The 25245-nt window shown below is 37.5% G+C and overlaps 1 protein-coding gene across 1 annotated transcript; it reads right to left on the bottom strand.

The window, feature by feature from the left end:
- Nucleotides 1-1062: 1062 nt before the first annotated feature.
- si:dkey-126h10.1 (vesicular inhibitory amino acid transporter) lies at nucleotides 1063-20320 on the bottom strand. Its single transcript, XM_028799017.2, has 2 exons — nucleotides 20051-20320; nucleotides 1063-2214 (listed from the first exon to the last, which is right to left on the bottom strand). The coding sequence occupies exons 1-2, from the start codon at nucleotides 20318-20320 to the stop codon at nucleotides 1063-1065; spliced, it is 1422 nt and encodes a 473-aa protein (XP_028654850.2).
- Between the last annotated feature and the right edge of the window lie 4925 nt (nucleotides 20321-25245).

The raw sequence follows: 25245 nt of genomic DNA on the forward strand, positions 1-25245 counted from the left end.
GAAGCTGAAATGCACAATATTTTAGCACTTTCAGTCCTTGACAAGATTCTTAGAATAAAAGGATTCCTCTTGGTCATTCTTTGTTTCAAGCCCTGATCCCTTTCCAAGGACTGAGGCCTCAACATAAATAATAACAGACCCAAATCTGTTCAGTCCAATTCAGGTTGCAGGGAGCTGAAGCCCATCCAGGCAACATCAAGTGCAATGCAGGAAAAAGCTTTGGGCTGTGTGCCATTCCAACACAGGACCCACTCGTGCTCACACTCACCCTAATATTATACAAATACAGAATCACCAGTTAACATAACATGAGCATCTTTGGTGATGTGGGGGAGTGAATGAAATTATACAATCTTTATCTTGAAAAATGTGCAGTATGTACAATTGTAAAATAGATTACACCAAGAGGGGGAATGTGCAAACAACTACTAGGGGTTAGTTTTGAACCTAGGATGTTGAATCTGTGAGATATCAGTTTTAAATGCTATGATACCATACTGCCATCCTGATATAATGTAATTTGGAAAATACATAAATTAATCAAATTTTATGAAGTACATGGTCTATAGTATATTACTTTAAAATATAAATCTACAAAATTAAAATGGCTAATAACAATTCAGATTCAAGTGATGTGAATGGTAATTTGGAATAAAGAAAAACAGAAAACATGTTTCAAGAAACATTTTGAAAAAAAGAAAATATGTCCTGGATGATCCACAGGAGTTCCTTTAATAGCTCACTTCAGCCATGTAGGTGCTATACTGCCAAGTACTAATGGTGCCAGCTGGATAAAGTCATATGGGGCCAGGGTGAAAGCATTATTATTAATGGCCTTGGGCAGCTGTGCCCAGCAGACTAAAGCAGCTATTACTGCTTATCAATGGGATAATGTTTTGTCCTTATAATATGTTTTGTGTTCAAGTCTTAACTCATCCATTTATTAAATGATGTATTATATTATTAATAATTGATTCCCAATTAGCAGCCTATTTACTTATTACTAGTAACTAAACAGAAGCTGATTATCTTACTACTTGATTAATTGTCAATTTAATCCATTTATCTTTTCCCAAAGGCTTCAATGAGCGCCGTAACAGAACAAATCAATCCCGAGAGACTGCATAAGGTTCCCAAAGCAACAATGGACAGGTCAAGGACCTTGTCCTTACAAGTCAGGTTTCTCCATTTTAGTTTCAAATGGAAAAGGGCAGGGAGAAGAAAGGACATGGCAGCCCCTGTCATGCTTCCTGTTAAGCCCATCAACAGGGAAAAGTGAGGTATGTACATGGACACGAGGAATGTCACCAAAAGAAGACTGCCTCTCATGACCAGAGAGTAGGTCTGCTTTCTTGAATGTTCCAGATCCAGTGCACAAATACAGGTTTGCAAAATTTCAGTGGCGGCATAGAAAGGTAAAGGGTAGGATAAAAGGGCTTTTACCAGAAGACACACATTAACCACAGTCCGAAGAGCAGATGGCAGGTTGTCAGTAATCACTTCCTTTGTTTCCTCACCCCAGGTAAGGAATCCCAGAACGGCAAAAGCTGTTTTGAAGATGCAGGCAATGAGATGTGTCCAGGTCATCATGTTCACAAACTTTTCTCGATGTACCATCTTTCCTTCCAGGGTAGGAAGGAAAATTTGGGATGTGTAGCTAAATATAATGACCCCTACCGATTCAAGAAATTTTTCATAGTTCCCATAAAATGTGACACTCCTCCATGACATTTGGGTTATGTGTGTCAGACAATATCCAATGACTATGAAGGTAATTATAAACTGGGCCAAAGAGCACAGAAGACTAAGTTTAGACACAATCCTGAGATTTTTGATCAGCAGGCAAGGCAGAAGTATGAAAAAGGCGATGACTGACCAGCTGGCCTGAGAAAGAGGCAAGGAAGGAAAACTGTGATACATGAGGTTACCACTTACAACCAGATACAAAATGCATGTCATCATTAGTTCCACAACTTGGGCCACATTGACTAATCTACCGCCAAGCCTGGGGAAGGAATGTTTGCAGCATGCATTGGCAATATCTTCATAGGTATTCCTCACTCGGACAGGTCGTCCTTCTTCATCCTCCTCATAAAGGCAGGCAATGAGAATGTTGCCGGTGTAGCAGCAGATCATTGCAGCCAGTATGATGAGAAGAAAGCCAAGGTATCCACTGTTCAGAAGTGCATATGGTAGACCTAAAACAAAAATACCCTGCAGGAAATTGACAACAAATCTTTAGCAACATGCATATTAATTGTTTTATCTCACTTTGCATTCATTTTTACTGCAATGTTTACTGCTATTGTAATGTTTGTAGCTTAGTAAGGTACTTTGTGACAGTGCTTATCATAAAAGGAGCAATATAAAATGTCTGACGAATTTATACAAGAACTAAGTGATAGTTTTTTTTGTGATTTGGACCTACCGTGAAAGACTTAAGGGTGTGTGAGAAATACAGTAGTGCCCAGAAAACATTTCCAGGGCCCAGAATTTGAACCCATGATTCAGCAACCTTTCAAGGAAATACTTCACCCAAATATATATATATATTTTTAATATGTGTGAACCACCAAGAGGCGTACCGCTCCCCAAACCCCAAAACAGACAGGCACACATTTTATTTAGGTGGGGAAGCATTTTTCTTTTGTTCCCTTTTCACAGAATGGTACAAAAGCACTAACTAATATAAGACACAGTGCTTTTCTTTCTCTCTCTTTTTCTTCTTTGCCTCTACTCTTCCTTGCAAGCTTTGTCCTCCTTCTCCCAACTCTGGCTCTCTGACTGACGGTGAAGTGGCTTCTTTTATAGTGCACCCGGAAATGCTCCAGGGACCTCATGCATAACGGCTTGCGTAGAATTCACTCTAAAACATGGCGTATGGACAAAAGCGGAAATGTTCGTATGAACAAAAAAAAAATCCAGGTGTATAAATCTGTGTGTTCGCCAACTTTCATGTTCTTCCGCTACCTAAATCCTGGTCAGTGTGAAAAGTAGCGCATGTGCACACGCCTGCTGCCACTCCCCAAACTTCTCCCATAATTACGCCTCTTTGAATATGCAAATCAATATATATATATAGCCCTTAACCTCAGCGTTCTGTGAAAAGGAAACGGCAAAAGCCAAGGTGCAAAATAGAAGAATGTCAGTGTAATACCAAGTTTCGGCAAGGAAAAACATACTATTTGTTGGTTTAAACAGTGGTATAAACAACAAAAGGGAGTTTTGAGTGACATAGAGTGCCAGAGAAACTCGAAAGCTCAAGTTCACAAAGTCGCAAAGTGGCCGAAATGAAAAAGAAGTTGTCAGATATCAAAGCTGCCATGAGTCGCAGCCCATTTTCTGAGAGCCATATGGAAGCTTATTAGGGTACAGAGAAAAGACAAAAAATAGGGACACAGTGGGAAAAAAGGTTGAAATGTCAACTTTAATCTCGAAATTTCCACTTTAATCACGTAGTTTATTTTGTAGAACATCATAAACTTCATCTTAATATCGTTTAATTTACTAGTTTCTCAAATCCCATCATAACTAAAGTAGCATGTTAAATACTTTCTTTTGTATGTGTTCTTCTACAGTATGTGCTCTATGTGTGAATCAATATGTGCTTCTGAAACGGGATTTCACAGAATCCATTACATTCATGCACAGCTCTCTGAATAATTTAAATACTGAGATGTATACTTGTTATCATTTTCATAATGATAGGAATAAAGCATGTATTAAACATGGGAACACGGTGGCGCAGTGATAGTGATGAGGTGGCGCCTCGTCCAGAGATTGTTCCTGCCTCACTCAAGATGCTTTCTGCGCCGTGCGCGACCTTCAATGAAATAATTTACTGCAGCAGTACTGTCTCTTTCAAACGTACTAACCCCCAATTCCTGTCCTTCCTTTTCTTTCTCCAAGTACCCAATCGCCCCACAATCAGCTCTGTAATAGATGTCAAGCCACCTATAAGCTTAGAATGCCGATTCTTCAGACCTTTTAAGGAACATTGAAATATCTGCGTAGTACTTCTTCTTCTTCTTTTGGCTGCTCCTGTTAGGGGTTACCACAGTGGATCATCTTCTTCCATATCTTTCTGTCCTCTGCATCTTGTTCTGTTACACCCATCACCTGCATGTCCTCTCTCACCACATCCATAAACCTTCACTTAGGCCTTCCTTTTTTCCTCTTCCCTGGTAGCTCTATCCTTAGCATCCTTCTCCCAATATACCCAGCATCTCTCCTCTACACATGTCCAAACCAACATAATCTCGCCTCTATGACTTTGTCTCAATCGTCCAACTTGAGCTGACCCTCTTATGTACTCATTTCTAATCCTATCCATCCTCGTCACACCCAGTGCAAATCTTAGCATCTTTAACTCTGCTACCTCCAGCTCTGTCTCCTGATTTCTGGTCAGTGCCACCGTCTCCAACCCATATAACATAGCTGGTCTCACTACCGTTCTGTAGACCTTCCCTTTCACTCTTGCAGATACCAGCCTGTCACAAATTACTCCTGTCACTCTTCTCCACCCATTCCACCCTGCCTGCACTCTCTTTTTCACCTCTCCTCCACAATCCCCATTACTCTGTACTGTTGATCCCAAGTTTTTACATTCATCCACCTTTGCCAATTCTACTCCCTGCATCCTCACCATTCAACTGACCTCCCTCTCATTTACACACGTGTTCTGTCTTGTTCCTACTGACCTTCATTCCTTTCCTCTCTAGAGCATATCTCCACCTCTCCAGGGTCTCCTGAACCTGCTCCCTACTATCGCTGCAGATCACAATGTCATCAGCAAACATCATAGTCCACGGGGACTCCTGTCTAATCTCATCTGTCAACCTGTCCATCACCATTGCAAATAAGAAAGGGCTCACAGCCGATCCCTGATGTAATCCCACCTTCAACTTCAATGCATCCATCACTCCTACCGCAGATCTCACCACTGTCACATTTCCCTCGTACATATCCTGTACAACTCTTACATACTTCTCTGCCACTCCCGACTTCCTCATACAATACCACAGCTCCTCTCGAGGCACCCTGTCATATGCTTTCTCCAGGTCCACAAAGACGCAATGCAACTCCTTCTGGCCTTCTCTAAACTTCTCCATCAACACCCTCAGAACAAACATTGGATCTGTGGTGCTCACTAACTAATGAAACCATACTGCTGCTTCCACTACTCTTTCCCATAACTTCATGCTGTGGCTCATCAATTTTATTCCCCTGTAGATACTGCAGTACTGCACATCCCCCTTCTTCTTAAATTCTTAAATATCGGCACCAGTACACTTCTTCTCCACTCCTCAGGAATCCTCTCACTTTCCAAGATTACATTAAACAATCTGGTTAAAAACTCCACTGCCATCTCTCCTAAACACCTCCATGCTTCCATAGGTATGTCATCTGGACCAACGGCCTTTCAATTTTTCATCCTCTTCATAGCTGTTCTTACTTCCTCCTTGCTAATCCGTTGCACTTCTGATTCACTATCTCCACATCATACAACCTCTTCTCTCTCTCATTCTCTTCATTTATCAGCCTCTGAAAGTACTCTTTCCATCTGCTCAACACACTCTCCTCGCTTGTGAGTATGTTTCCATCTTTATCCTTTATCACCCTAACCTGCTCATCTTTCCCGGCTGGCACCCTCTGTCTAGTCAATCGGTACAGGTCCTTTTCTCCCTCTTTAGCGTCCAACCTCTCATACAACTCATCATACGCCTTTTCTTTAGACTTCACCAACTCTCTCTTCACCTTGCGCCTTATCTCCTTGCACTTTTTTCTACTTTCTGCATCTCTCTGACTATCCCACTTCTTCTTTGCCATCCTCTTCCTCTGTATACTGTCCTGTATTTCCTCATTCCACCACCAGGTTTCCTTTTCCTCCTTCCTCTTTCCAGATGTCACACCAATAATCCTTCTTGCTGTCACCCTTACTACATCTGCTGTAGTTTTCCAGCTGTCTGGTAACTCTTCACTGCCACCCAGTGCCTGTCTCACCTCCTCCCCAAACTCAACCTTGCAGTCTTCCTTTTTCAACTTCCACCATTTGATCCTTGGCTCTGCCCACACTCTCTTCCTCTCCTTGATCTCCAACGTCATCCTACAGACCACCATCCTATGCTGCTTAACTACACTTTCCCCTGCCACCACTTTGCAGTCTTCAATCTCCTTCAGATCAACTCTTCTGCATAGGATGTAATCTACCTGTGTGCATCTTCCTCCACTCTTGTACGTAACCCTATGTTCCTCCCTCTTCTTAAAATACGTCTTCACCACAGCTATGTCCATCCTTTTGGCAAAATCCACTATCCTCTGACCTTCTTCATTTCTCTCCTTGACACCATACCTACCCATCACCTCCTCGTCTCCACTGTTCCCTTCATCAATATGCCCATTAAAATCCACTCCAATCACCACTTTCTGTCCCTTGGGTACACTGTTCATCAGTTCATCCAACTCACTCCAAAAATCTTCTTTCTCACCCATTGCACACACAACTTGCGGGGTATATGCACTAACAACATTCATCATCACAACCTCCAATTTCCAGCTTCATAATCATTACTCTGCCTGACACTCTTTTCACCTCCAAAACACTCTTGTTACTCTGTTTCTTCAGAGTAACTCCTACCCCATTTCTCCTCCCATCCACACCATGATAGAACAATTTGAATCCACCAACGATTCACCTGGCCTTACTCCCCTTCCATTTAGTCTCTTGCACGCACAATATATCAACCTTCCTTCTCTCCATCATATCTGCTAACTCTCTCCCCTTACCAGTCATACTGCCAACATTCAAAGTTCCTACCCTCTGTTCCACTCTCTTTACTTTCCTCCTCTCCTCCTGCCTCTGGACATGTCTCCCCCCTCTTCTTCTCCTTCTTCAGCCAACAGTAGCCCAATTTCCGCCAGCACCCTGTTGGCTAATAGTACAGGTGGAAGTTAACCCGGGGATTTGTATTGTTGTCCACATATTGATTTGGCAAAACTTTACACTGGATGCCTTTACTGACTTAAAGCTCCTGAAATTTCTTCGTAGTACATGTTTAATTATTCTACCCATCTATCCTTCCAGTGTCATGCCAGCCCCAGCAAGAATACATCGCAAGGCTGGAACAATCCCTGAATGGGCACCAGCTCGTCGCTAGCGCTGCAACACCGTGTCCTCACATCTATCTATCTATCTATCTATCTATCTATCTATCTATCTATCTATCTATCTATCTATCTATCTATCTATCTATCTATCTATCTATACAATATCAAAGCTGCAAGTGAGTTTTTAAAAGTGCACATTTTATTGCTGTTTTCATATTTTAATATGTTTAGTTAGCAAGTAGAATGACAGCTCAACAGATATCAATCAAATGCATCTTTTCAGAGCATTCATTAGACCAGCTGGTTTTCAGCATATTTAAAAGCATAAAAACACAAAAAAATGTAGAAATCAAAATGAGGTATTCGGTACATAATAGCTGCAAAAACTAATTTCAGTGCTAGAGTATGGACATTCACTTCTGCCTGTACAGTATTTGGAGTTTAGTTTTTCTCCTGTACAGTATAATTGCAATCTGATTACATTATATATGAGAACATGGATTTAAGATATGTTTGCTTTAGGCTGCAAATTCTAATAAGCTTGTGTTGAGATGTGTGCCTTATATTAATATAAATTAACAATTTTATTTGCAAAATTCTTTTTTGTAACTGCTAATGCAATAATTTAACATTTCTAAGAACACGATAGAAATAAAAAGTGAAGAATGATTGCAACTTTAACAGGAGGTTTCTAAAATACAGTAGGTTTTACTATTTGTGATTTGTCAGTAATTGTAATATACAGCAGTCTGAATTTTTTTTACCTTTGTTAACTTTCCAGATTATACATCTATTTTCAGCATTGTCCCTGATAATGCACTATCCTTTTGAAAACAGTATTGTCAAATTCTTAATGCAAATATAGCATGCACACAAGTAAATTCTATAGGTATTTTTCCTTTATGCTTGCCAGGACAGAAGATAAATACAGGAAATTATTTAATTTTCAGTAATAAAACCCTTGCCTGGAAATATTTTTGTGATTATTCCATATTCATGACAAAGTTTTTTTATAAGGAAATCAAATTTATGTTGCAAAAATTCTTTCCTTTCAAATTATGTTTCATGAGGAAAGAGACAACATTTAATTTTTTTTTCCTTTTAGTGAGGCTATCTCGTCATGTTTCAAATTAGTGGTTAGCACTGCTGCCTCACAGATCACCCACCCCGAGTTCGAGTCCCAGACCTGGTTGCTATCTGTGTCAAGCTTTCATGTTCTCTTTCTGTTCATGATGATCTTTCTTTGGGTACTCCAGGTTTTCCTCCCACATGCCAAGCAGATGCATGTCGTGTTAACTGATGATTCTAATTTGGCCTCATGAGTGTTTGTGCATGAGTGTGCCCTTTGATACAATAATGGTCACACCAGAGCTGTTTCCCACCTTAAGTCCAATGCGGTCAGGATAGGCTCAGCCCAGTGCAACCCCTTCTAATCTTATATCACAGCTCCAGCTTATTCAAAACTCGGCTGCAAGAGTCCTTACATGGACCAGCAGCAGTGAACACATAACACCCATCCTGCTTCGCCTTCATTGGCTCCCTGTGTCCTACAGAATTGAATATAAAATTCTATTAATAACCTACAAAGCCTTAAACGACCTTGCGCCAAACTACATCAGTGACGTTCTCCTTCACTATGTGCCTGTCCACCCACTAAAATCCTCTGATTCTGGCAATCTTGTTGTACCCCACACTAATCTACACTCCATGGGTGACAGGGCCTTCAGCTGTATAGCACCCAGACTCTGGAATGACCTACCGAAATTAATTAGATCAGCTGACTCCGTGAATTCTTTTAAAAAACAACTCAAACCTCATCTGTTCAGGAAGGCTTTTAACTCTGCTTGACTTTATTACCCCTCTCTCAGTTTACCTCTATGTCACGTTGCTCATGTAACCTAAGTGTGTGTGCTAGACCATCAATTATGTTGTCTGTTAGGCTTTTCTCTGAATTACTATCTTAGTCTTCTTTAATTATTTATTTGGTTTAGTACAGTGCTATATACTGTATACCCTGCCGTTCTTTCTTAAACTCTGTGAAGTGCCTTGAGCAAGGGAAAGGTGCTATATAAATAAAATGTATCATTATTATTATTATTAATAACCCTAAATTGGATTTAGCGGTTAGAGAATGTTTTGTTATACTACCGGGCATAATGTCATCATTTTTCACCAAGCAAATTTATTTTAATAAGACATACAGTATGTGTACATATTCAGAATATACAGCATGATTATGTAAGGACGTCAATTCAGACATTCTCATGAGGGAGACTGACAGTACTAAGATGTGCAACCAGTCAAAGAAGCTACTGGTCAAATGAGCCCACTACCTTAAAAACAGAAATTAGAGCAACTAAAAAGTAATTAAACTGGGACCACTTTAAAGGCAAATTCCATCTGAGAGGGTACTCTAGGCATTACTATTATACAACTAAATTAGAATTTTTACCATTATGATAAATGGGGAATATTTTTCATCCAAACAGGCATTTGTTTAATTAAGAGGCTCCCACTTGGTCAACTGCGGCAAGAGGTCACACTCAAATAATTATTTTCTGTTGAACAAAAAATGAAAATTCCAGAGTGTAAGAGTCATGTCCTGATATGTAAATGGCACAGAATTGTAAGATATATATAGTGCAGTATTTATATATATATATATATATATATATATATATATATATATATATATATATATATATATATATATATATATATATATATTCTGTTCAGAATTAACTTCATTTTCTTATTAATTTCTGAATACAGTATTTTGAATTTATAACATTATATTTTTGATGTATTTGCTGTTCCATTTTGTGTCTGTTATTTCTTTCAGAAGTCACTATTTTTGGCATTCCATGTCATGGCAGTAACCATGTCGTTTACTGTTGCTGCACCTGTTCCTGGTCATGTGATGTGTTATGTCATGTCATTGTCACCATTTAAGATGGCAATATGATATTCTATTCATCCAAGTTTAAATTTCTGAATCTATAAATCTTTGGCTAGACATTACTTAAATAGCGAATGGATCATTAGATACCCAGAACTATTGCTGTATTTTTTGACCTTGATTTTTGTCCCGTGTTTTGATTTTTGAGAATCAGCTCAGTTTTTGATTTCCTGTTATTTTGACCTGTTGCTTGTTCTCTGATTTTGCAGTGACTTTTATGGATTATTTAATTAATATATAATAACCTTCTACAATTAATTACAAGTGTGTATATACTAATATATATATGAATTATTAAACAGAATAAAACGACTGTAACTTTATTCCGAAAGTGCAAGATATCTCTGCCCCATCTTAAAGAAACAATAATGTAATTTTCCAAGATTAGAATTAGGTAAATAAGTAACGAACGCCATCCCCCAGGAAATGAAGATAAACTGATGGGAGAGCCCATAAACCCCTCTTATTTTTTTTTTTATTAATTTTTATTGTAATCATTCCATACAAATAGATCAATTTATAACCAAACAAAATTGAAGACAAATCAAACCCCACCCCTGAGAAGGGATGGAGAGATGGAGAAGGGAATTAAATGCGGTAATAGTTATTTCTCTTATTCTAAAATAATATTGATTAGATCCTGCCAGGTTTTGAAAAAATTTTGTACAGATCCTCTAACTGAGAATTTGATTTTTTCCAATTTCAAATAATATAAAACATCGGTTTCCCACTGACTTATCAGAGGAGAATTAGGATTCTTTCAATTTAACAGAATAAGTCTGTGTGCCAAAAGTGTAGTGAATGCAATCACCGTTTGCTTGTCCTTTTCCACTTCAAGTCCGCCTGGAAGAACACTGAACACAGCTGTTAGTGGGTTAGGAGGGATTGTGACCCCAAGGCTGTCTGAAAGGCACTTAAAAAGTTTGGACCAAAATGATGTTAGTTTGGTGCAGGCCCAAAACATGTGACCCAGTGAGGCAGGAGCTTGGTTGCAGCGTTCGCAGGTTGGATCTTGCCCTGGAAACATTTTGGACAGTTTTAAGCGAGACAGATGAGCTCGATATATAATTTTTAGTTGAACACTTCTATGCTTTGCGCATTTGGAGCTCGAGTGAATTCTCTGCTTTGCTACCTTCCACTCCTTTTCTGATATATTGATTAAGAGATCTTCTTCCCAAAGTCCTCTTGGATCTTTGAAAGGTAGGGACTCTAATAAGATTTTATATATTGCGGAAATAGTGTTTGTTTCCTCGAAATTGAGCAGTATTTTTTCCAGCATTGTGGAGGGTGCGAGATGGGGGAAATCAGGCAATTTCTGTTTAACAAAATTTCTAATTTGAAGATAGTGAAAGAAATGTGTAGCTGGGAGGTTGAATTTTGAACGTAATTGTTCAAAAGATACAAATATGTTGTCTATATAAAGATCTCTGAGCATTTTAATCCCAAAACTTTTCCAAGTATTAAAAACTGGATATGTTTGCGAGGGTTGAAAAAGGTGGTTCTCTTGCAGAGATGCCACCGATAAAAGATTTTCCATCTTAAAATGCTTTCTAATTTGGTTCCATATTCTAAGTGAGTAAAGCACAATTGGATTATTAGTATATTTGCGATAACTTGCATTTATTGGAGAGCAGAGCAGGGAGTATAAAGAAGTACTACAGGATTTTACTTCTATTGCGGACCAAGCCTGTGTATGTTCATTTATTTGTGTCCAGGTTTTTATGGCTTGTATGTTTGCTGCCCAGTAATAAAACTGAAAATTAGGTAAAGCCATGCCACCTTCTGCCTGAGGTCTTTGTAGGGTCACTCTTCGGATACGTGGGTGTTTTGAGTACCAAATGAATGAGGTTATTATTGAATCTAACTGTTTAAAAAATGATTTATTGATATATATTGGAATGTTTTGAAATAAAAAGAGAAGTTTAGGAAGGATATTCATCTTAACAACATTAATTCTTCCGGCTAGAGTGAGATGAAGGGTTGACCATCTATCCAGGTCTTGCTTAATTTTTTCCATACAGACAGCAAAATTTTGTTGATAAAGAGCTTTATGTTTACTTGTGATATTTACCCCTAGGTATTTAAACTGATCTGCTATAGTAAAAGGTAGGGTGTCCAATCTAATATTATATGCTTGTGAATTCACTGGAAAGAGTATACTTTTATTCAGATTAATTTTAAGACCAGATATCTTTTGAAATTCTGTTAGTGCTGTTAGAACTGCAGGGACAGTGTTTTCTGGGTCTGATATATATAAAACCATATCATCTGCATATAGAGAAATTTTCTGTTCCAGTCTTTCTCTGACAATCCCCTTTATCTGATAAGAATTTCGGCAGTGAACAGCCAGTGGTTCAATGGCAATTGCAAACAGCAGTGGCGACAAGGGACATCCTTGTCTGGTACCACGTTCTAGCTTAAAGTAGTCTGAGCAAATGTTATTAATACAAACTGAAGCTTCTGGATTGGTATACTGTAGTTTGATCCATGCACAAATATTCGGGCCAAACCCAAATTTCTCCAATGCAGTGAAAAGGTAGTTCCATTCAATCATATCAAATGCTTTTTCTGCGTCTAATGATAGTAATATCTCTGGGGTGTTTGATTTTGTTGGTGAATATATAACATTAAACAAGCGTCGGAGATTGGAAGATAGATGTTGGCCTTTAATAAATCCAGTTTGATCCTGTGATATTACCGAGGGCAGCACTTTCTGCATCCTTCTAGCTAGAATTTTTGAGAGTATCTTAACATCATTATTCAGGAGTGAAACTGGTCTGTATGATGCACATTGTAACAAGTCCTTATTTTGTTTAGGAAAGATGGTGATTAATGCTTGTCGAAATGTTTGAGGTAGTATTTGGTTGTCTCTAGCTTCTGTAAATGTTGCCAATAAGAGGGGAGCTAGCTGAGTGGAGAATTTCTTATAAAATTCTACAGGGTAACCATCAGGGCCTGCTGATTTCCCGCTTTGTAGTGACTTTATAGCATCTAGTAATTCTATTAGCGTTAGAGGTTTATCCAGTTCCTCAGCACTTAAAGCATCTATTTGTGGTGTCTGTAATGTATCCAGAAATGCATTAGATTGTGTGTTGTCTTCTTTGAGCTCAGTAGAATATAAAGATTTATAATAATCTCTAAATGCGTGCATTATATTTTTATGGTCTATAATTTCTTCTCCATTCGTGTTGGTAATTACTGGTATTGCATTGCAAACTTCTTGTTTGTGAAGTTGTTGAGCTAAAAGCTTGTTAGCTTTTTCTCCATGTTCATAGTAATGATGTCTAGACTTATAAATAAGTTGTTCAGTTTCTTTAGTTGTTAAGATGTTAAGTTCTGTATGCAGGGCCTGCCTTTTCCTGTGGAGAGCTTTACTTGGACGCCTGGCTTGTTCTTCATCTATTCTAGTAATTTCGCTTCTTAGCTCTGACACTTTCTTGGTTTCTAATTTATTTCTGTGGGAAAGAAATGAAATAATCTGTCCTCTTAAGAAGGCCTTTAGAGTTTCCCAGAGTGTTCCTGCGGAAACCTCTGTGGGCGTGTTTGTCTCTAGGAAGAAGCTGATTTGTTTGGATATAAATTCTGTGCAGTTCTCGTCTGCTAATAGAAGAGGTTTAAGGCGCCATCTGCGAGGTGAGTGTGAGGGGCTTAATGATTTTAGCTCCAAGACTAGAGGGGCATGGTCGGAGATAACAATTGTGTCGTATTTGCATGATTTAATTGTAGGCAGGAAATTATTATCTATAAAAAAATAATCAGTTCTTGAGTAGCTATGATGCACTGGTGAGTGGAACGAATATGTTCTTGAGTTTGGGTTAAGAAACCTCCAGGGGTCTGATAAGTTGTGATCATTTAAAAACTGTGTAATTGTCTTTACAGTATTAGATGTCGTCCCCCCTGTCACAGGAGTCCTATCTAAGAGTGGATTTAAAACACAATTAAAGTCCCCAGCCATTATAATTTTATGAGTGTTCACATTGGGAATGGATGCAAATAGATTTTGCATGAATTCCTTATCATCAATATTGGGTGCATAAATATTTATCAAAATCATTTTACTGTTATATAAGTTGCCCATGACCATCACATATCTCCCTTCAGGGTCCGATACTACATCTGATGCTACAAATGGAACTGTTCTGTGTATGAGAATTCCCACCCCTCTAGTTTTCTTTATAAAGCTAGAATGGAACATTTGGCCAGTCCAATCTTTTTGTAGTCTGAACTGATCCTTGGTTAGTAAGTGGGTCTCCTGTAAAAATACTATTTTAGCATTTAAGCCTGTTAGGTGAGAGCATTGTTTCTTTCTCTTTAATTCGTGAGTCAGGCCTTTAACACAAAGTTAACTGTCCCATCATGGTGACATTGATTCTGAGTTTTTAATGTCATTTTATAGTCTTAACTGGTAATGAGGCAGTTTCAATCTTAGTTTCAAAATTCCCCATGAGTTATTGCATTTTGGCCTATTGTTGCATTGATATTTATAGTTATAGGGATTAGAAGAATAGATTAGATATAGCCTGCTCTCCTTCTCTCCCCCTTTATCCCCCCACCCCCCATTTTGCCTCCCCACATGAGGCTTGATCCCACTTTGCGATGTCCCGGTCCTCTGACATACGAAGAGACAGAGCACGTCCAAAACAAAACAAACCCCACCCCGCAGCGGCGTTAGAAAATTAAAACAAAGAGATATCTATTGCAGCTGAATTCTTAATGCTATCTGCCAAAAATATAATCATTAACAATCTTTAAGCTTAAAATAATCTTCAGCAATTTTAAGATATTAAGATATTAAGATAAAATAAGAATGAACCCTAGGAATGATTTTAAAAAGTAGTCTAGGATAAACATGGTAATTCCTACTGTAAAAAAAATAGGATATTCCTACTGTTAAAAATTGATAGTATAATGTAATAGTATAAATAGCAATAAACCAAGTGTATGATGTTAAACAGTCTAGTTTAAGGTAGTAAAAAAAAAAAAAACAAATCCTACTTTAATTACTTCCACAATTCCACACTCACATCTATAACTCTAATTAAGACATAAACATATAATGTCCAGATAAAGAAAAGGATGTATAATTATAATACCAGTCTCTTTAAATATGGATCCAGAGAGCAGATGATAGGTCCTTCCCATGCCTTGACAGAATACGGCTCCTTATTAACTTTCAAAAGAGTGTCGGAAACAGCTTCCTTAATTCCTTTTCAGCTTCTTCCTTACACCCCTCTTATGAAGTTGTGCTAAGATCAATAGGAGAATCCGGAGAACAACCCTATCAACAAGGCAGCATTCAGAATAATGGGAGAATCAACAGGAGTCAGAAATTACTTGTGGCTTTACTTGATTGGATTAAAGTGATAAAGTCCTGCATATTAAGAGTTGGGTGACTGATGTATTAAATGAGTTAATGGTAATAGAAAAGTATAAAAGAGGTTGAATTGTTTAATTAACTGCTCACTCCAATTACTGAGACATTTGTGCATACGTCTGCGCAAATAATGTTCTTCATTCTCATCTAGGCTCTGTGACAGCTTCTTTGAAGAAAGAGGACTGTTTTTCTCCATAAAAAATCTCCTTTTTCATTTTAATCTTTCCACTGTTTTGACTCTTATTTAATTCAAAAGCATTACAGGAAGGACCTCTTAAACCCCAGATACTTCTGAAAAGACACTGGAAATAATTCCTGGGATCAGAATCAGACTTGAACATCCTGGAGCCTTCCTCATAGCCCTTCCCTTATTGGCCCCAGGTGTCCCAGCAGTTTTGGACCCCAGTTGTGTCTGACAGAAACGGTCAAACCCCCATGATGCTTTCTCACTGCAATACGCAGCAGGTAGATATTCATCTCTCTGCTGCCACTTATTGCACTGGTGATATGCCACTTATTGTACTGGGCTCTGTATTTTACTACCAGGGTCATGTAGAAGTCTGCCTCTACAATGTATGCATTATTTTCTTTCTCTCTCTCTCTCTCTCTCTCTCTCTATATATATATATATATATATATATATATATATATATATATACAGTATATATAAATACGCTGCATTCGGAAAGTATTCAGAGCGCATCACTTTTTCCACATTTTGTTATGTTACAGCCTTATTCCAAAATGGATTAAATTCATTTTTTTCCTCAGAATTCTACACACAACACCCCATAATGACAACGTGAAAAAAGTTTACTTGAGGTTTTTGCAAGTCATAGATAGAAAGGTAACAGTACAGTAGAACATAATAAATAAGTACAATTTTGTGAATAAAGTAGAATTAAGTGTTAAGGTGCAATAGTGTAGTAATTATTGTGCAAAGCCAATGTTAGACTGGTGCATAGTTAAATGAGGCAGTTTGTTTGTTTGCGCTACTGTGATCTTTACTTTCTTTTTTTATATTTTCTAATTTTCCTACTTTCAGATCCTTTAACTTTCTCTACATGTGTATAGCGCCAACGTTGTTTTTTTTTGAGCCTTTCTAATTTCACTGGTTTCATAGTCTCTGACCTGCTCTGCATGTGTTTAGCGTTTAATTACTTTAGGTTTAATTACTTTCCTTATTTTCTGAATTTGCACCTCGATTATTCTTTTTTGCTCTTTTTTCTGTCCAACGCATTTGAGTCTCTTTTTTCCGCGCTGCTTTCTTCTTCACTTAGATGTCGACATTTAATTTATAACGTAAATTATACGCTTTCTATGCACTGAGAGCCCTGGATCTGTGTGTGCTGAAATCCTTCACAAGACTGAATATTTTGCTGCCTATTGACCTATTTGATAGATTGTAAGTAGGGCGTCTCTTTGGTCTCGCAGGTAGACAGAATGACTTCGTCTGTTCATTGGTAATTCCATTAAATGCCATCCGCTTTCCATTGCACTAACGTATCGAGTATCTAAATATGCTTGTACTTGGTCCTGTGCTTGTTCTTTTGATAAAGTTTCGCGTACTCTATCGTGTCCTTTATGATTGTACTTGTAGATGTACTTAATACTCATCACTGATGCACAATACTCGACATTAATATGACAGTCAAATCTTTTTAGTTATATGGTACAATCATTGAATTATCGATCATCACAATTTTTTCATCTTTCTTTCCGTGATAAGTGTGTTTTTCGTGACGATTATCTCTTCAGCGATAGTCTGGAAAGCCAGCCATAGTCATATCTGTTGTTTGAACGAAAGCTTTTGGAAATTTTTTTAAACACTTTTTTTCTTTCAAGTCCCAACATGCTGAATCTTTTAAATGAGGCCCGTGAGACATGTGTTTAATGACTTTGTACCATAATTCAGGATAGCTTTCTCTGTTTGGAATTTCAGCACAGACAAAACGGTCGACATCATCAGCAGTTAATCATTTTTTTTGTAAAGTAACCAATAAATGCATGTTAGGTAAACCCCGCTTTTGAAATTCGATCGTGTAAATGTATGCTCGGATTTTCCCAAATGCCGTTTCAAGTTCTTTCAATAAAATTAATACTTTCTGATAAAACAATCTACTTACGAACGTTGGAATATCTTGTGCCGATGTAGCTGGTGGCATTTTTTTCAGGAATCTCCGGATTTCTGGCCATTGTGGATTGCAAGTCATTGTAATAAATAACTCTGGCCGTTTGCGCTAATGCGATCTTTAGTTTCTTTGACACTTTATTTTTTTTCTGTTTTCATATTCTGTATCTTGCTCTGCATGTGTTTCGTGCCTCCATTTTTTTTGCGTCTTTTGAATTCCACTGTTTTCATTATCTCTCACCTGATCTGTGTGTTTTTTGCCCTCTTGTTTTTTAACATGTTTTTTAACATGTTTATGACATTTTACTTTTTTTGTACCCATTTTTTTTCTCTCCATCGCTTTTGGGTCTCTTTTCTCCGCGCTTTTCTTTCTTCTTCGTTTAATCGTCGACATTTCATTTCTACCCTATTCATTTCTGCCGTATTGACCTTATACACTTTATATGCACTGAGCCCTGGAGCTGTGTGTGCTGCATGACTGCCTTTACACTACTGATTTGTTTTTTTTGATATTGCTTTTATGTAGGGTGTGTCTTGCAAGACTCTCGTTCTATGTTCCCATGAGACGCACCGTGGCAGGTCTCTTTCATTTTAAATTATCTTCCAAGAGGATCACGTATCGTAGACTATCAGGACAGGATTTCTTTTTATAATATATATATATATATATATATAGTGGTGTGCAGCCGGAACTCTTGCCAGAGTGTGGAAGGACCCAGGGGAAAGAATATTTTTGGGACAATTTCTCTCCTGGGCCGACAGAGGGCAGTCCCCCTTGTTTTCAGCAGGGCCACAGGTCATGAGCATGGGAGTTCAACCCCGTTGGAACCTGTGGCCACCACATTTGGGCACGTGGACCTTTCCAGGGCCATATTTGGCCACACTTCCACCATACCCAGAAGTGTGGTTCGAAGAAGCTCGTTAGGCACTTGGAGTCCATCCGGGTGCCCTATAAATATATATGTATATATTTATATACATATATAGTGTATAACATACATAGGGAAGCTGCAACCCATCCCAGCAAACATTGGGCAGAAAACAGGAACAATCCCTGAATGGGACACAGAAGTACACACTCACACAGGCCAATTCACCTAACCTGCATGTCTTTTGACTGTGGAATGGAAACAGGAGGAATACCATATTAATCAGTAATTTTTAACAGCTTCTTAATGAGTATGTATGTATGCAATGTACTGGTTTTCCTTTTAGGATTGGGACCTTTTTTGTACCCAAAACTGCTGGAAATCTAAACTTACATTAGGTGGTTTCTGTAAAATAATTGCTATTAGCCTCAGTTCCTGAGTTGTTTTCAGTGCTGCAAGGAAAGGCACCAGCCCAAGCAACTATTTATTCAAAAAACAGGTTTGGAAAATGGAATAATTAAGGTAATGAAAGATCATCCATGTTTAGAAGAGACCTAGAAGAGAGCAGCGCTGTCAAATAGCCTAAGCTGTACATTTAATAATAATAATAATTCTTTGCATTTATATAGCACTTTTTCTCACTATTCAGAAGTAAAGTTGAAATCCTGATCTGTGAATTTAAATTTCTTTGAATGCATAAATGCAAAACTCTAAACATACTGCAATGCAGCAGTACTTAAATGAATTTCATCAACCTAAACATTACAGAAACAGCTAGACATAATCGGAATGAATTTGGTGTCAGTGTGAGTTATGTTTAACCACACTTGTTACAAGGACATTTATTTTATGACTACCTGTGCTGAGCAGCTGCCTATTCTGTATATATTCCTTACAGAACACTTTAGAGGGAATGGAAGATAATTTATTTTAGTAGAACAAGCAGAGAACATTAGCATGTTTATAAAGATCGGAAACAATGATAAAGCTTATATTTCCAGTTGCTACTAGAAGCACACTGAGAGCAGAATAATGTTTAAATGGGCCATAAAACCAGTGAAATACAGAATGTAATGTAAAGATTACCATAGATCTCGGAAAGCATGCAATGACTCATTTTCAACCCTCTTTTGTAATGACATTGCAGTGTTGGAAATATAGGCATTAAAAAAATCTGCAGTATTTTAAAGACTAATTTGAGCAAATGTGTTTTAATAAAATAATCTGAATGGTTATGCTGCCCTTTAAGTATACAGTCAAGCATCTTTAAGGTAATAAAAAACTGCTGGCTTTAAAACACATAACTGATGGATTCTGTAAACTTTTACTAATGAGCACTATCACAAAGCACTTTGTAGTCAAAAATATTACAAAAAAATTCAATCTGGTAATAAAATAGTGAATCTTATGCAGCTTTGAGCAAGCTCATTATAATATATTTTCAGTAAGAGTAGCACTGAATAGTTATTATGAATTGTAATTTCAGATGAAATGCATGTTTTAATTAAATACCCAGTTTGTTCCTATTTTTTAAATGATTTCCTCATTAGCTCAACTATTCTAAAAGACATTAATCATCTCTCACTGTGCTGCCCCTGCTAAGAATATACCTGAATGGCATTGGTCACATTCCAGCCAGCCTCCCAGGAGGTAATCTGAGCGGAGGCAATTTCCAGACTTGGAACAGGTGGCTCTTCTGACAGCTGACCACTGCCATCCTCAACATGTCCATCTGGATCCTCTTCATCTTGTCTGTAAGTTCTGTCCAATGTATCCCTCAGGGCAAAACTTAAGTTTTCCTCATCAGAGTCTTCTGCAAATCCAAACTTTGTTATTTTCAGAACTCTGATTAAACTAGCTGGTGTTCCTAAATAATTCATTTCCAAACAGCACAAAAAAAAAATAAAAATAAAATTTTTATTTGTTTCAAATAAAAATGTTTTCCAGATTTTGTTCAGGAAATAGTTGTGGTGCTGTCTGTGAATAGCCTGAGATATCTTAAAGCTCATGAGAGAAAAAATTGAACACACAATTGGTGTCAACCTTTTGAGTCTGTAACGTTTACGTACAGCAAATAAGGTCCGGAGCTGACAAATACAAATTTAAAAGTATAATTTCACCTTTAACTATTCACAGATCTCTCACTCAGATGAGAGTGCTCAATACGTGATTGATAGGTTGCAGTATTTTGAAGAGGCTGACATCTCAGCTCTTTGCTAGAAAGAAATTTCCACGAAGGGTTTGCAATTTGCTTCTCTCTGCTCAGATGTTAATCTTTTTTTTTGCCATTCGGACTACTAAATACTATGAACATAGCTTTTACAAAAGCCTACTCCTTTAAAATCTATTAGTCTTTTGTATTATAGAGGAACAAAACATCTGCTTGTTTAATTAATGAAAGGTTGATGATGCCTATAACTGTTGATACTGATCAAAGAATTGACAGAAAAAACTTTAAATGGGAATGCACTTGTTTAAAAGTTTTAAAGGTGTTATTCTAGAGTAATAAGAGTGCTGTAAGTTCCAGCCCAGTCACCGTCTTTATGGACTTCATGTTCTTCCCGTGTTCAACGTTGTTTTTCTCCAGGTACTCTAGTTTTACACACATCACAAAGAAGTACTGTACATTGATTGGTAGCTCAACTCTGAGTCGGCCCAGTGTAAGTGTGTGCACAAATGTGCCTTACAATGGTTCATAAAACAAATGAATGGATGGATGAGTTTTCCTCCACAATATAAATTTATTAAGCTGTCCTGTCTTGTCATATGGTTAATCTCTTTGAATACACCCTATGTTGGTCTGGCATCCCATCAAGGGTTGTATCCTGGCTTTGACTTTTAGTTGCCACAATGAATTCTAAATCCTCATAGTCCTTCTATATAATTGGATATATGTACACATGAAAGCTGTACAAAGTAGATTATTGTATAAAATATGGCTTAAATTAGAAGATAATAGCTGCAGCCTACAAATGTTCATGGGAAGTTGAATAACGGTATACACACTTTGAATTTGTAGATCAGTGACGTGCGGTGTGGTTCATGGTTGGTGAGGCACGGAATCCTTCAGAGACAGATTTACAAATATATGAACCCAAAAGAGTAGTGTATTCACTATTCAGTTGGCAGCATGCACATTGACTACTGGTTATGTTTCATATCTCATCAGCATTCTTTGCACACACACATAGGTAAGCTATATATCTGACTATTAAGGAACGTTACATTTATAGTGGCGAGAAAGAGTGAAGAGAGTGCATTTGCTCCGCACCCTCCATGCGTTCTAAAATTGCCGTTGCAATTTCACAATTCATACTCATTGAATACAAATGAACGTATAGAGTGGTGTACAAAAAAAAAAAAAAACGGATTTCAGTTTTGACCTTAATTGAAATATTTAGTTGTTTTTAAAAGCTTTTAATTCTGATGCTTTAATCAATTTTAATACAGACTGTTCAACAAAAGGACAGCAAGATAAACAAAAGAATATTTTATTTAAGGTCAAAATTTAGTTTTTAAATATTGGATTTTGTTTTTAGTCTAATCCCATTTTTTATAAAATTGAAAACTATTTATGGTCCGTGTGCCTATCCTTCTCCACGAAAATCTTCGTCACTTTCTTATAAAAGTCCTTCTTATTTTCCTTTAGTTTTAAAAGTCTTAATCTTCCATTTTGGCAGTCAGTTGGAACAAAAAATAAAAATAAACGAACCACTGCAGTGCACTTGACTTTCTGATACCGCTAACTTATTGGTGCACAGAGCCTCTGCATAGAAGAACAGCAGCAACATCCACCTGTTGGGCTCACCTGCGCTCCTTCAGTGCAGCACGGTACTGTTTGCCTCATCTTGTGTCTTTTCACTGCATTTTTATGTCCGATCAGCAAGACTACGTCACACACATTCATTAAAGATATTAGCCAGACTGTGGAAAGTCAAGGTGTATAATAAACATGTCTGCAAACATTATATTGGTGACATACAGAGAGACAGCAACAGGCTCTGCTTGTCTCTGCCGCACCTCACGTTTTTCCCCTGTATTTAAACAGTCAGCAGTCAATCATTTTCCAACCCACTATATCCTAACACAGGGTCACGGGGGTCTGCTGGAGCCAATCTTAGCCAGCACAGGGAGCAAGGCAGGAACAAATCCTGGGCAGGACGCTAGCCCACCGCAGGGCACACACACACACTCACACACCAAGCACACACTAGGATCAATTTAGAATCGCCAATGCACTTAACCTGCATGTCTTTAGAGGAAACTGGAGCACCCAGAGGAAACCCATGCAGACACGGGGAGAACATGCAAACTCCACGCAGGGAGGACTTGGGAAGTGAACCCAGGTATCCTTACTGCGAGGCAGCAGCGCTACCACTGTGCCACCATGCTGCCTGTATTTGAACAGGAAATGCACAAATTTAACGATTTTCACTATAAAAATGATCAATATCATTGGAATCATACAGAAAACAAATTTATAGCACAGACCAGTGGACACATTTACATGTATTTTATGTTATCATTATTAGTTTTTTTACTTTTCATGATGACAGGTGAGGCTGTGCCTCACTTGCCTCCCCTGACCACACATCCCTGTTGTAGATGTTAGTAATCTTGAGTTTGGGTGGATATCCCTATGAACAAAACGTAAGCATTCAGATTTCGTGTTGTTGGAGTGGTTGAAGGCTGACGTAAAATGTATACAAACAGATGAAGGACATCTTGGTGTACATACAAACTACATAACAGAGGATTCTGCTTGCACTTAAACCAAAGTTTTACTTTTAAATAGGCACTTTAACAGCTCAGATAAACTTTGATAATTCATGTGAGCTTAGATATCTCAAATGTTCAAAGTTGGAACAGTTAAAATTTAGTGTGTATAAGAACAGTCTCAGCAGATGCTCCAAAATCTATCTAAACTATCAAAAAACTAAAAGTAATATTTGTATGAATAATGCATTTTGGAAGACCACCTCCCAATTCACTTACTGTATAGGTGTGACATTTTGGATTTGTACTGATTAGAGTTTCTTGAAATCATCTATTGAAAAAGATATTTTACAGTTGAGTATCAGGTTCTGGTTATTTTGTATCACCTGTTATCTTAAAACATTGTTTAAAAATAAAGTAATAAAAACTTAGTGTTATAGATTTCCTTGGTGTTTACATTTCTGACCTTGTCTTTAGATCTGCACTTGTTTAGTCTCATGTTTCTCTTTAAATTCCCTGGCTTACTCCTGTGGCATATGGATGCAGAGATTTAACTTCAGTTTATGGACTTCTCGCTTTCTGCATTCAGCCTACACATTCTTACAGTCTTACATATACTGTGTTTTAACCAAGCACCCTAAACACAGTGCCTCTGCTGAGGTCAGTTCTATGAATGTGTATATATGATGGTCTCGTGCCTGATGAAAGCTTGTTTCTTCCTAACTACTGAGTCTCTTAGGATAGACGCTGGTCCATTAAGATATTGTACTGAAATTAATTGGCTCAAAAATGGTTCTAGTTACAGTAATACACTCTTTAATCATGATCTGGTCTATGGATGCTATTGCTAGTGTTTGCATACATATGAATCATCATAAACCCTAACTTGGTTGATTCCACTGGCTTCTTGTCCATTTCAGAATCTTACTGAAACTTCAGTACTCACACGTAACACCCTAACTTTCAGTGTCCCAGAATATGTTAAGAAGATTGCTTCCTCACTATTCCAAAGCACACTGAAGTAGTGTTTTAAATACCTAATCAGTTTTGTGATGTCCACTCTGTAAACCTACCTACAGATGAGGTTTGTACTGTATATTTAAATTGCTCCCTTTCATTTTGAGGTACATCATTTTCTTAATTGAATTTGTTTTAAATCACTAAAGTATTTGCTGTGTCTTGGAAAATCACTTTTAATAATCTTAAATAATGGTTGAGATCATCATTGCAATAAGTCTGGAATCAGACATTCTTCATTGCAGCACTGGACTCAATGGAACCTACACATTAACAGATAAGTTCTCTATGCAGTCTAAAGTACTGTATATGGCAGAGGAACAATCTTAAATAAGCTAGGTTCATTTGCATGTCGTAGTTAATAAACACATTAGTTATACCAATTGCTGTACAGATAAATGGTACATTTCTATAACACACTGTATATCTTTGCACATCTAAAGGTCCCAAAACAGATAATTCTTTGGCAAACAATTTATCATTAAATAGGAACTTTTTATATACAACATACATTTTTATAGAGAAAATAATGTAAAGAATTAATTGTCATTTTCTCATTGTTTCCTTGATGAATGTACTGAAAACAAATGGTGCAGAAAGTATAGAAAAGTCAAACTCAGAAATATTTACAAACTCATATTGAACATTTTCCCAAACCGCAGTATGTAGGGGAAATCAGATTTTATGTATGTTCATTTCATTACTCACTAGAAATCTTTAAAGTTTGGTTGATTCATCAGAGGTTGGGAACAGCAGAAGATGTAAGTTTAATAGAAGTCTACCTGCTTTGAAGGAACCATTTAATTCCTTTGTTTTTGAGTGAACAACAGGTTTATAGGGTCATATAGAGAAACACTTACTTCTAAGTGCTAATCAATTTGCAACATGTCACCACAGTAGAAACACAAATTTATGACAAATATTCTTTTATGCTATGCTGGAATTATTGTGAGTTATTATTAGGGGGATATGCATGCAATATTCTTTTCCTATCTTTATTTGCCTAAAATCCATTATGGTTTAACAATCAAATGGACCACTTATCACCTGAAGTGATTCATGAACTATTAAA

The sequence above is a fragment of the Erpetoichthys calabaricus genome, chromosome 3, assembly GCF_900747795.2.
Source record: "Erpetoichthys calabaricus chromosome 3, fErpCal1.3, whole genome shotgun sequence".
Taxonomy (NCBI): Eukaryota; Metazoa; Chordata; class Cladistia; order Polypteriformes; family Polypteridae; genus Erpetoichthys; species Erpetoichthys calabaricus.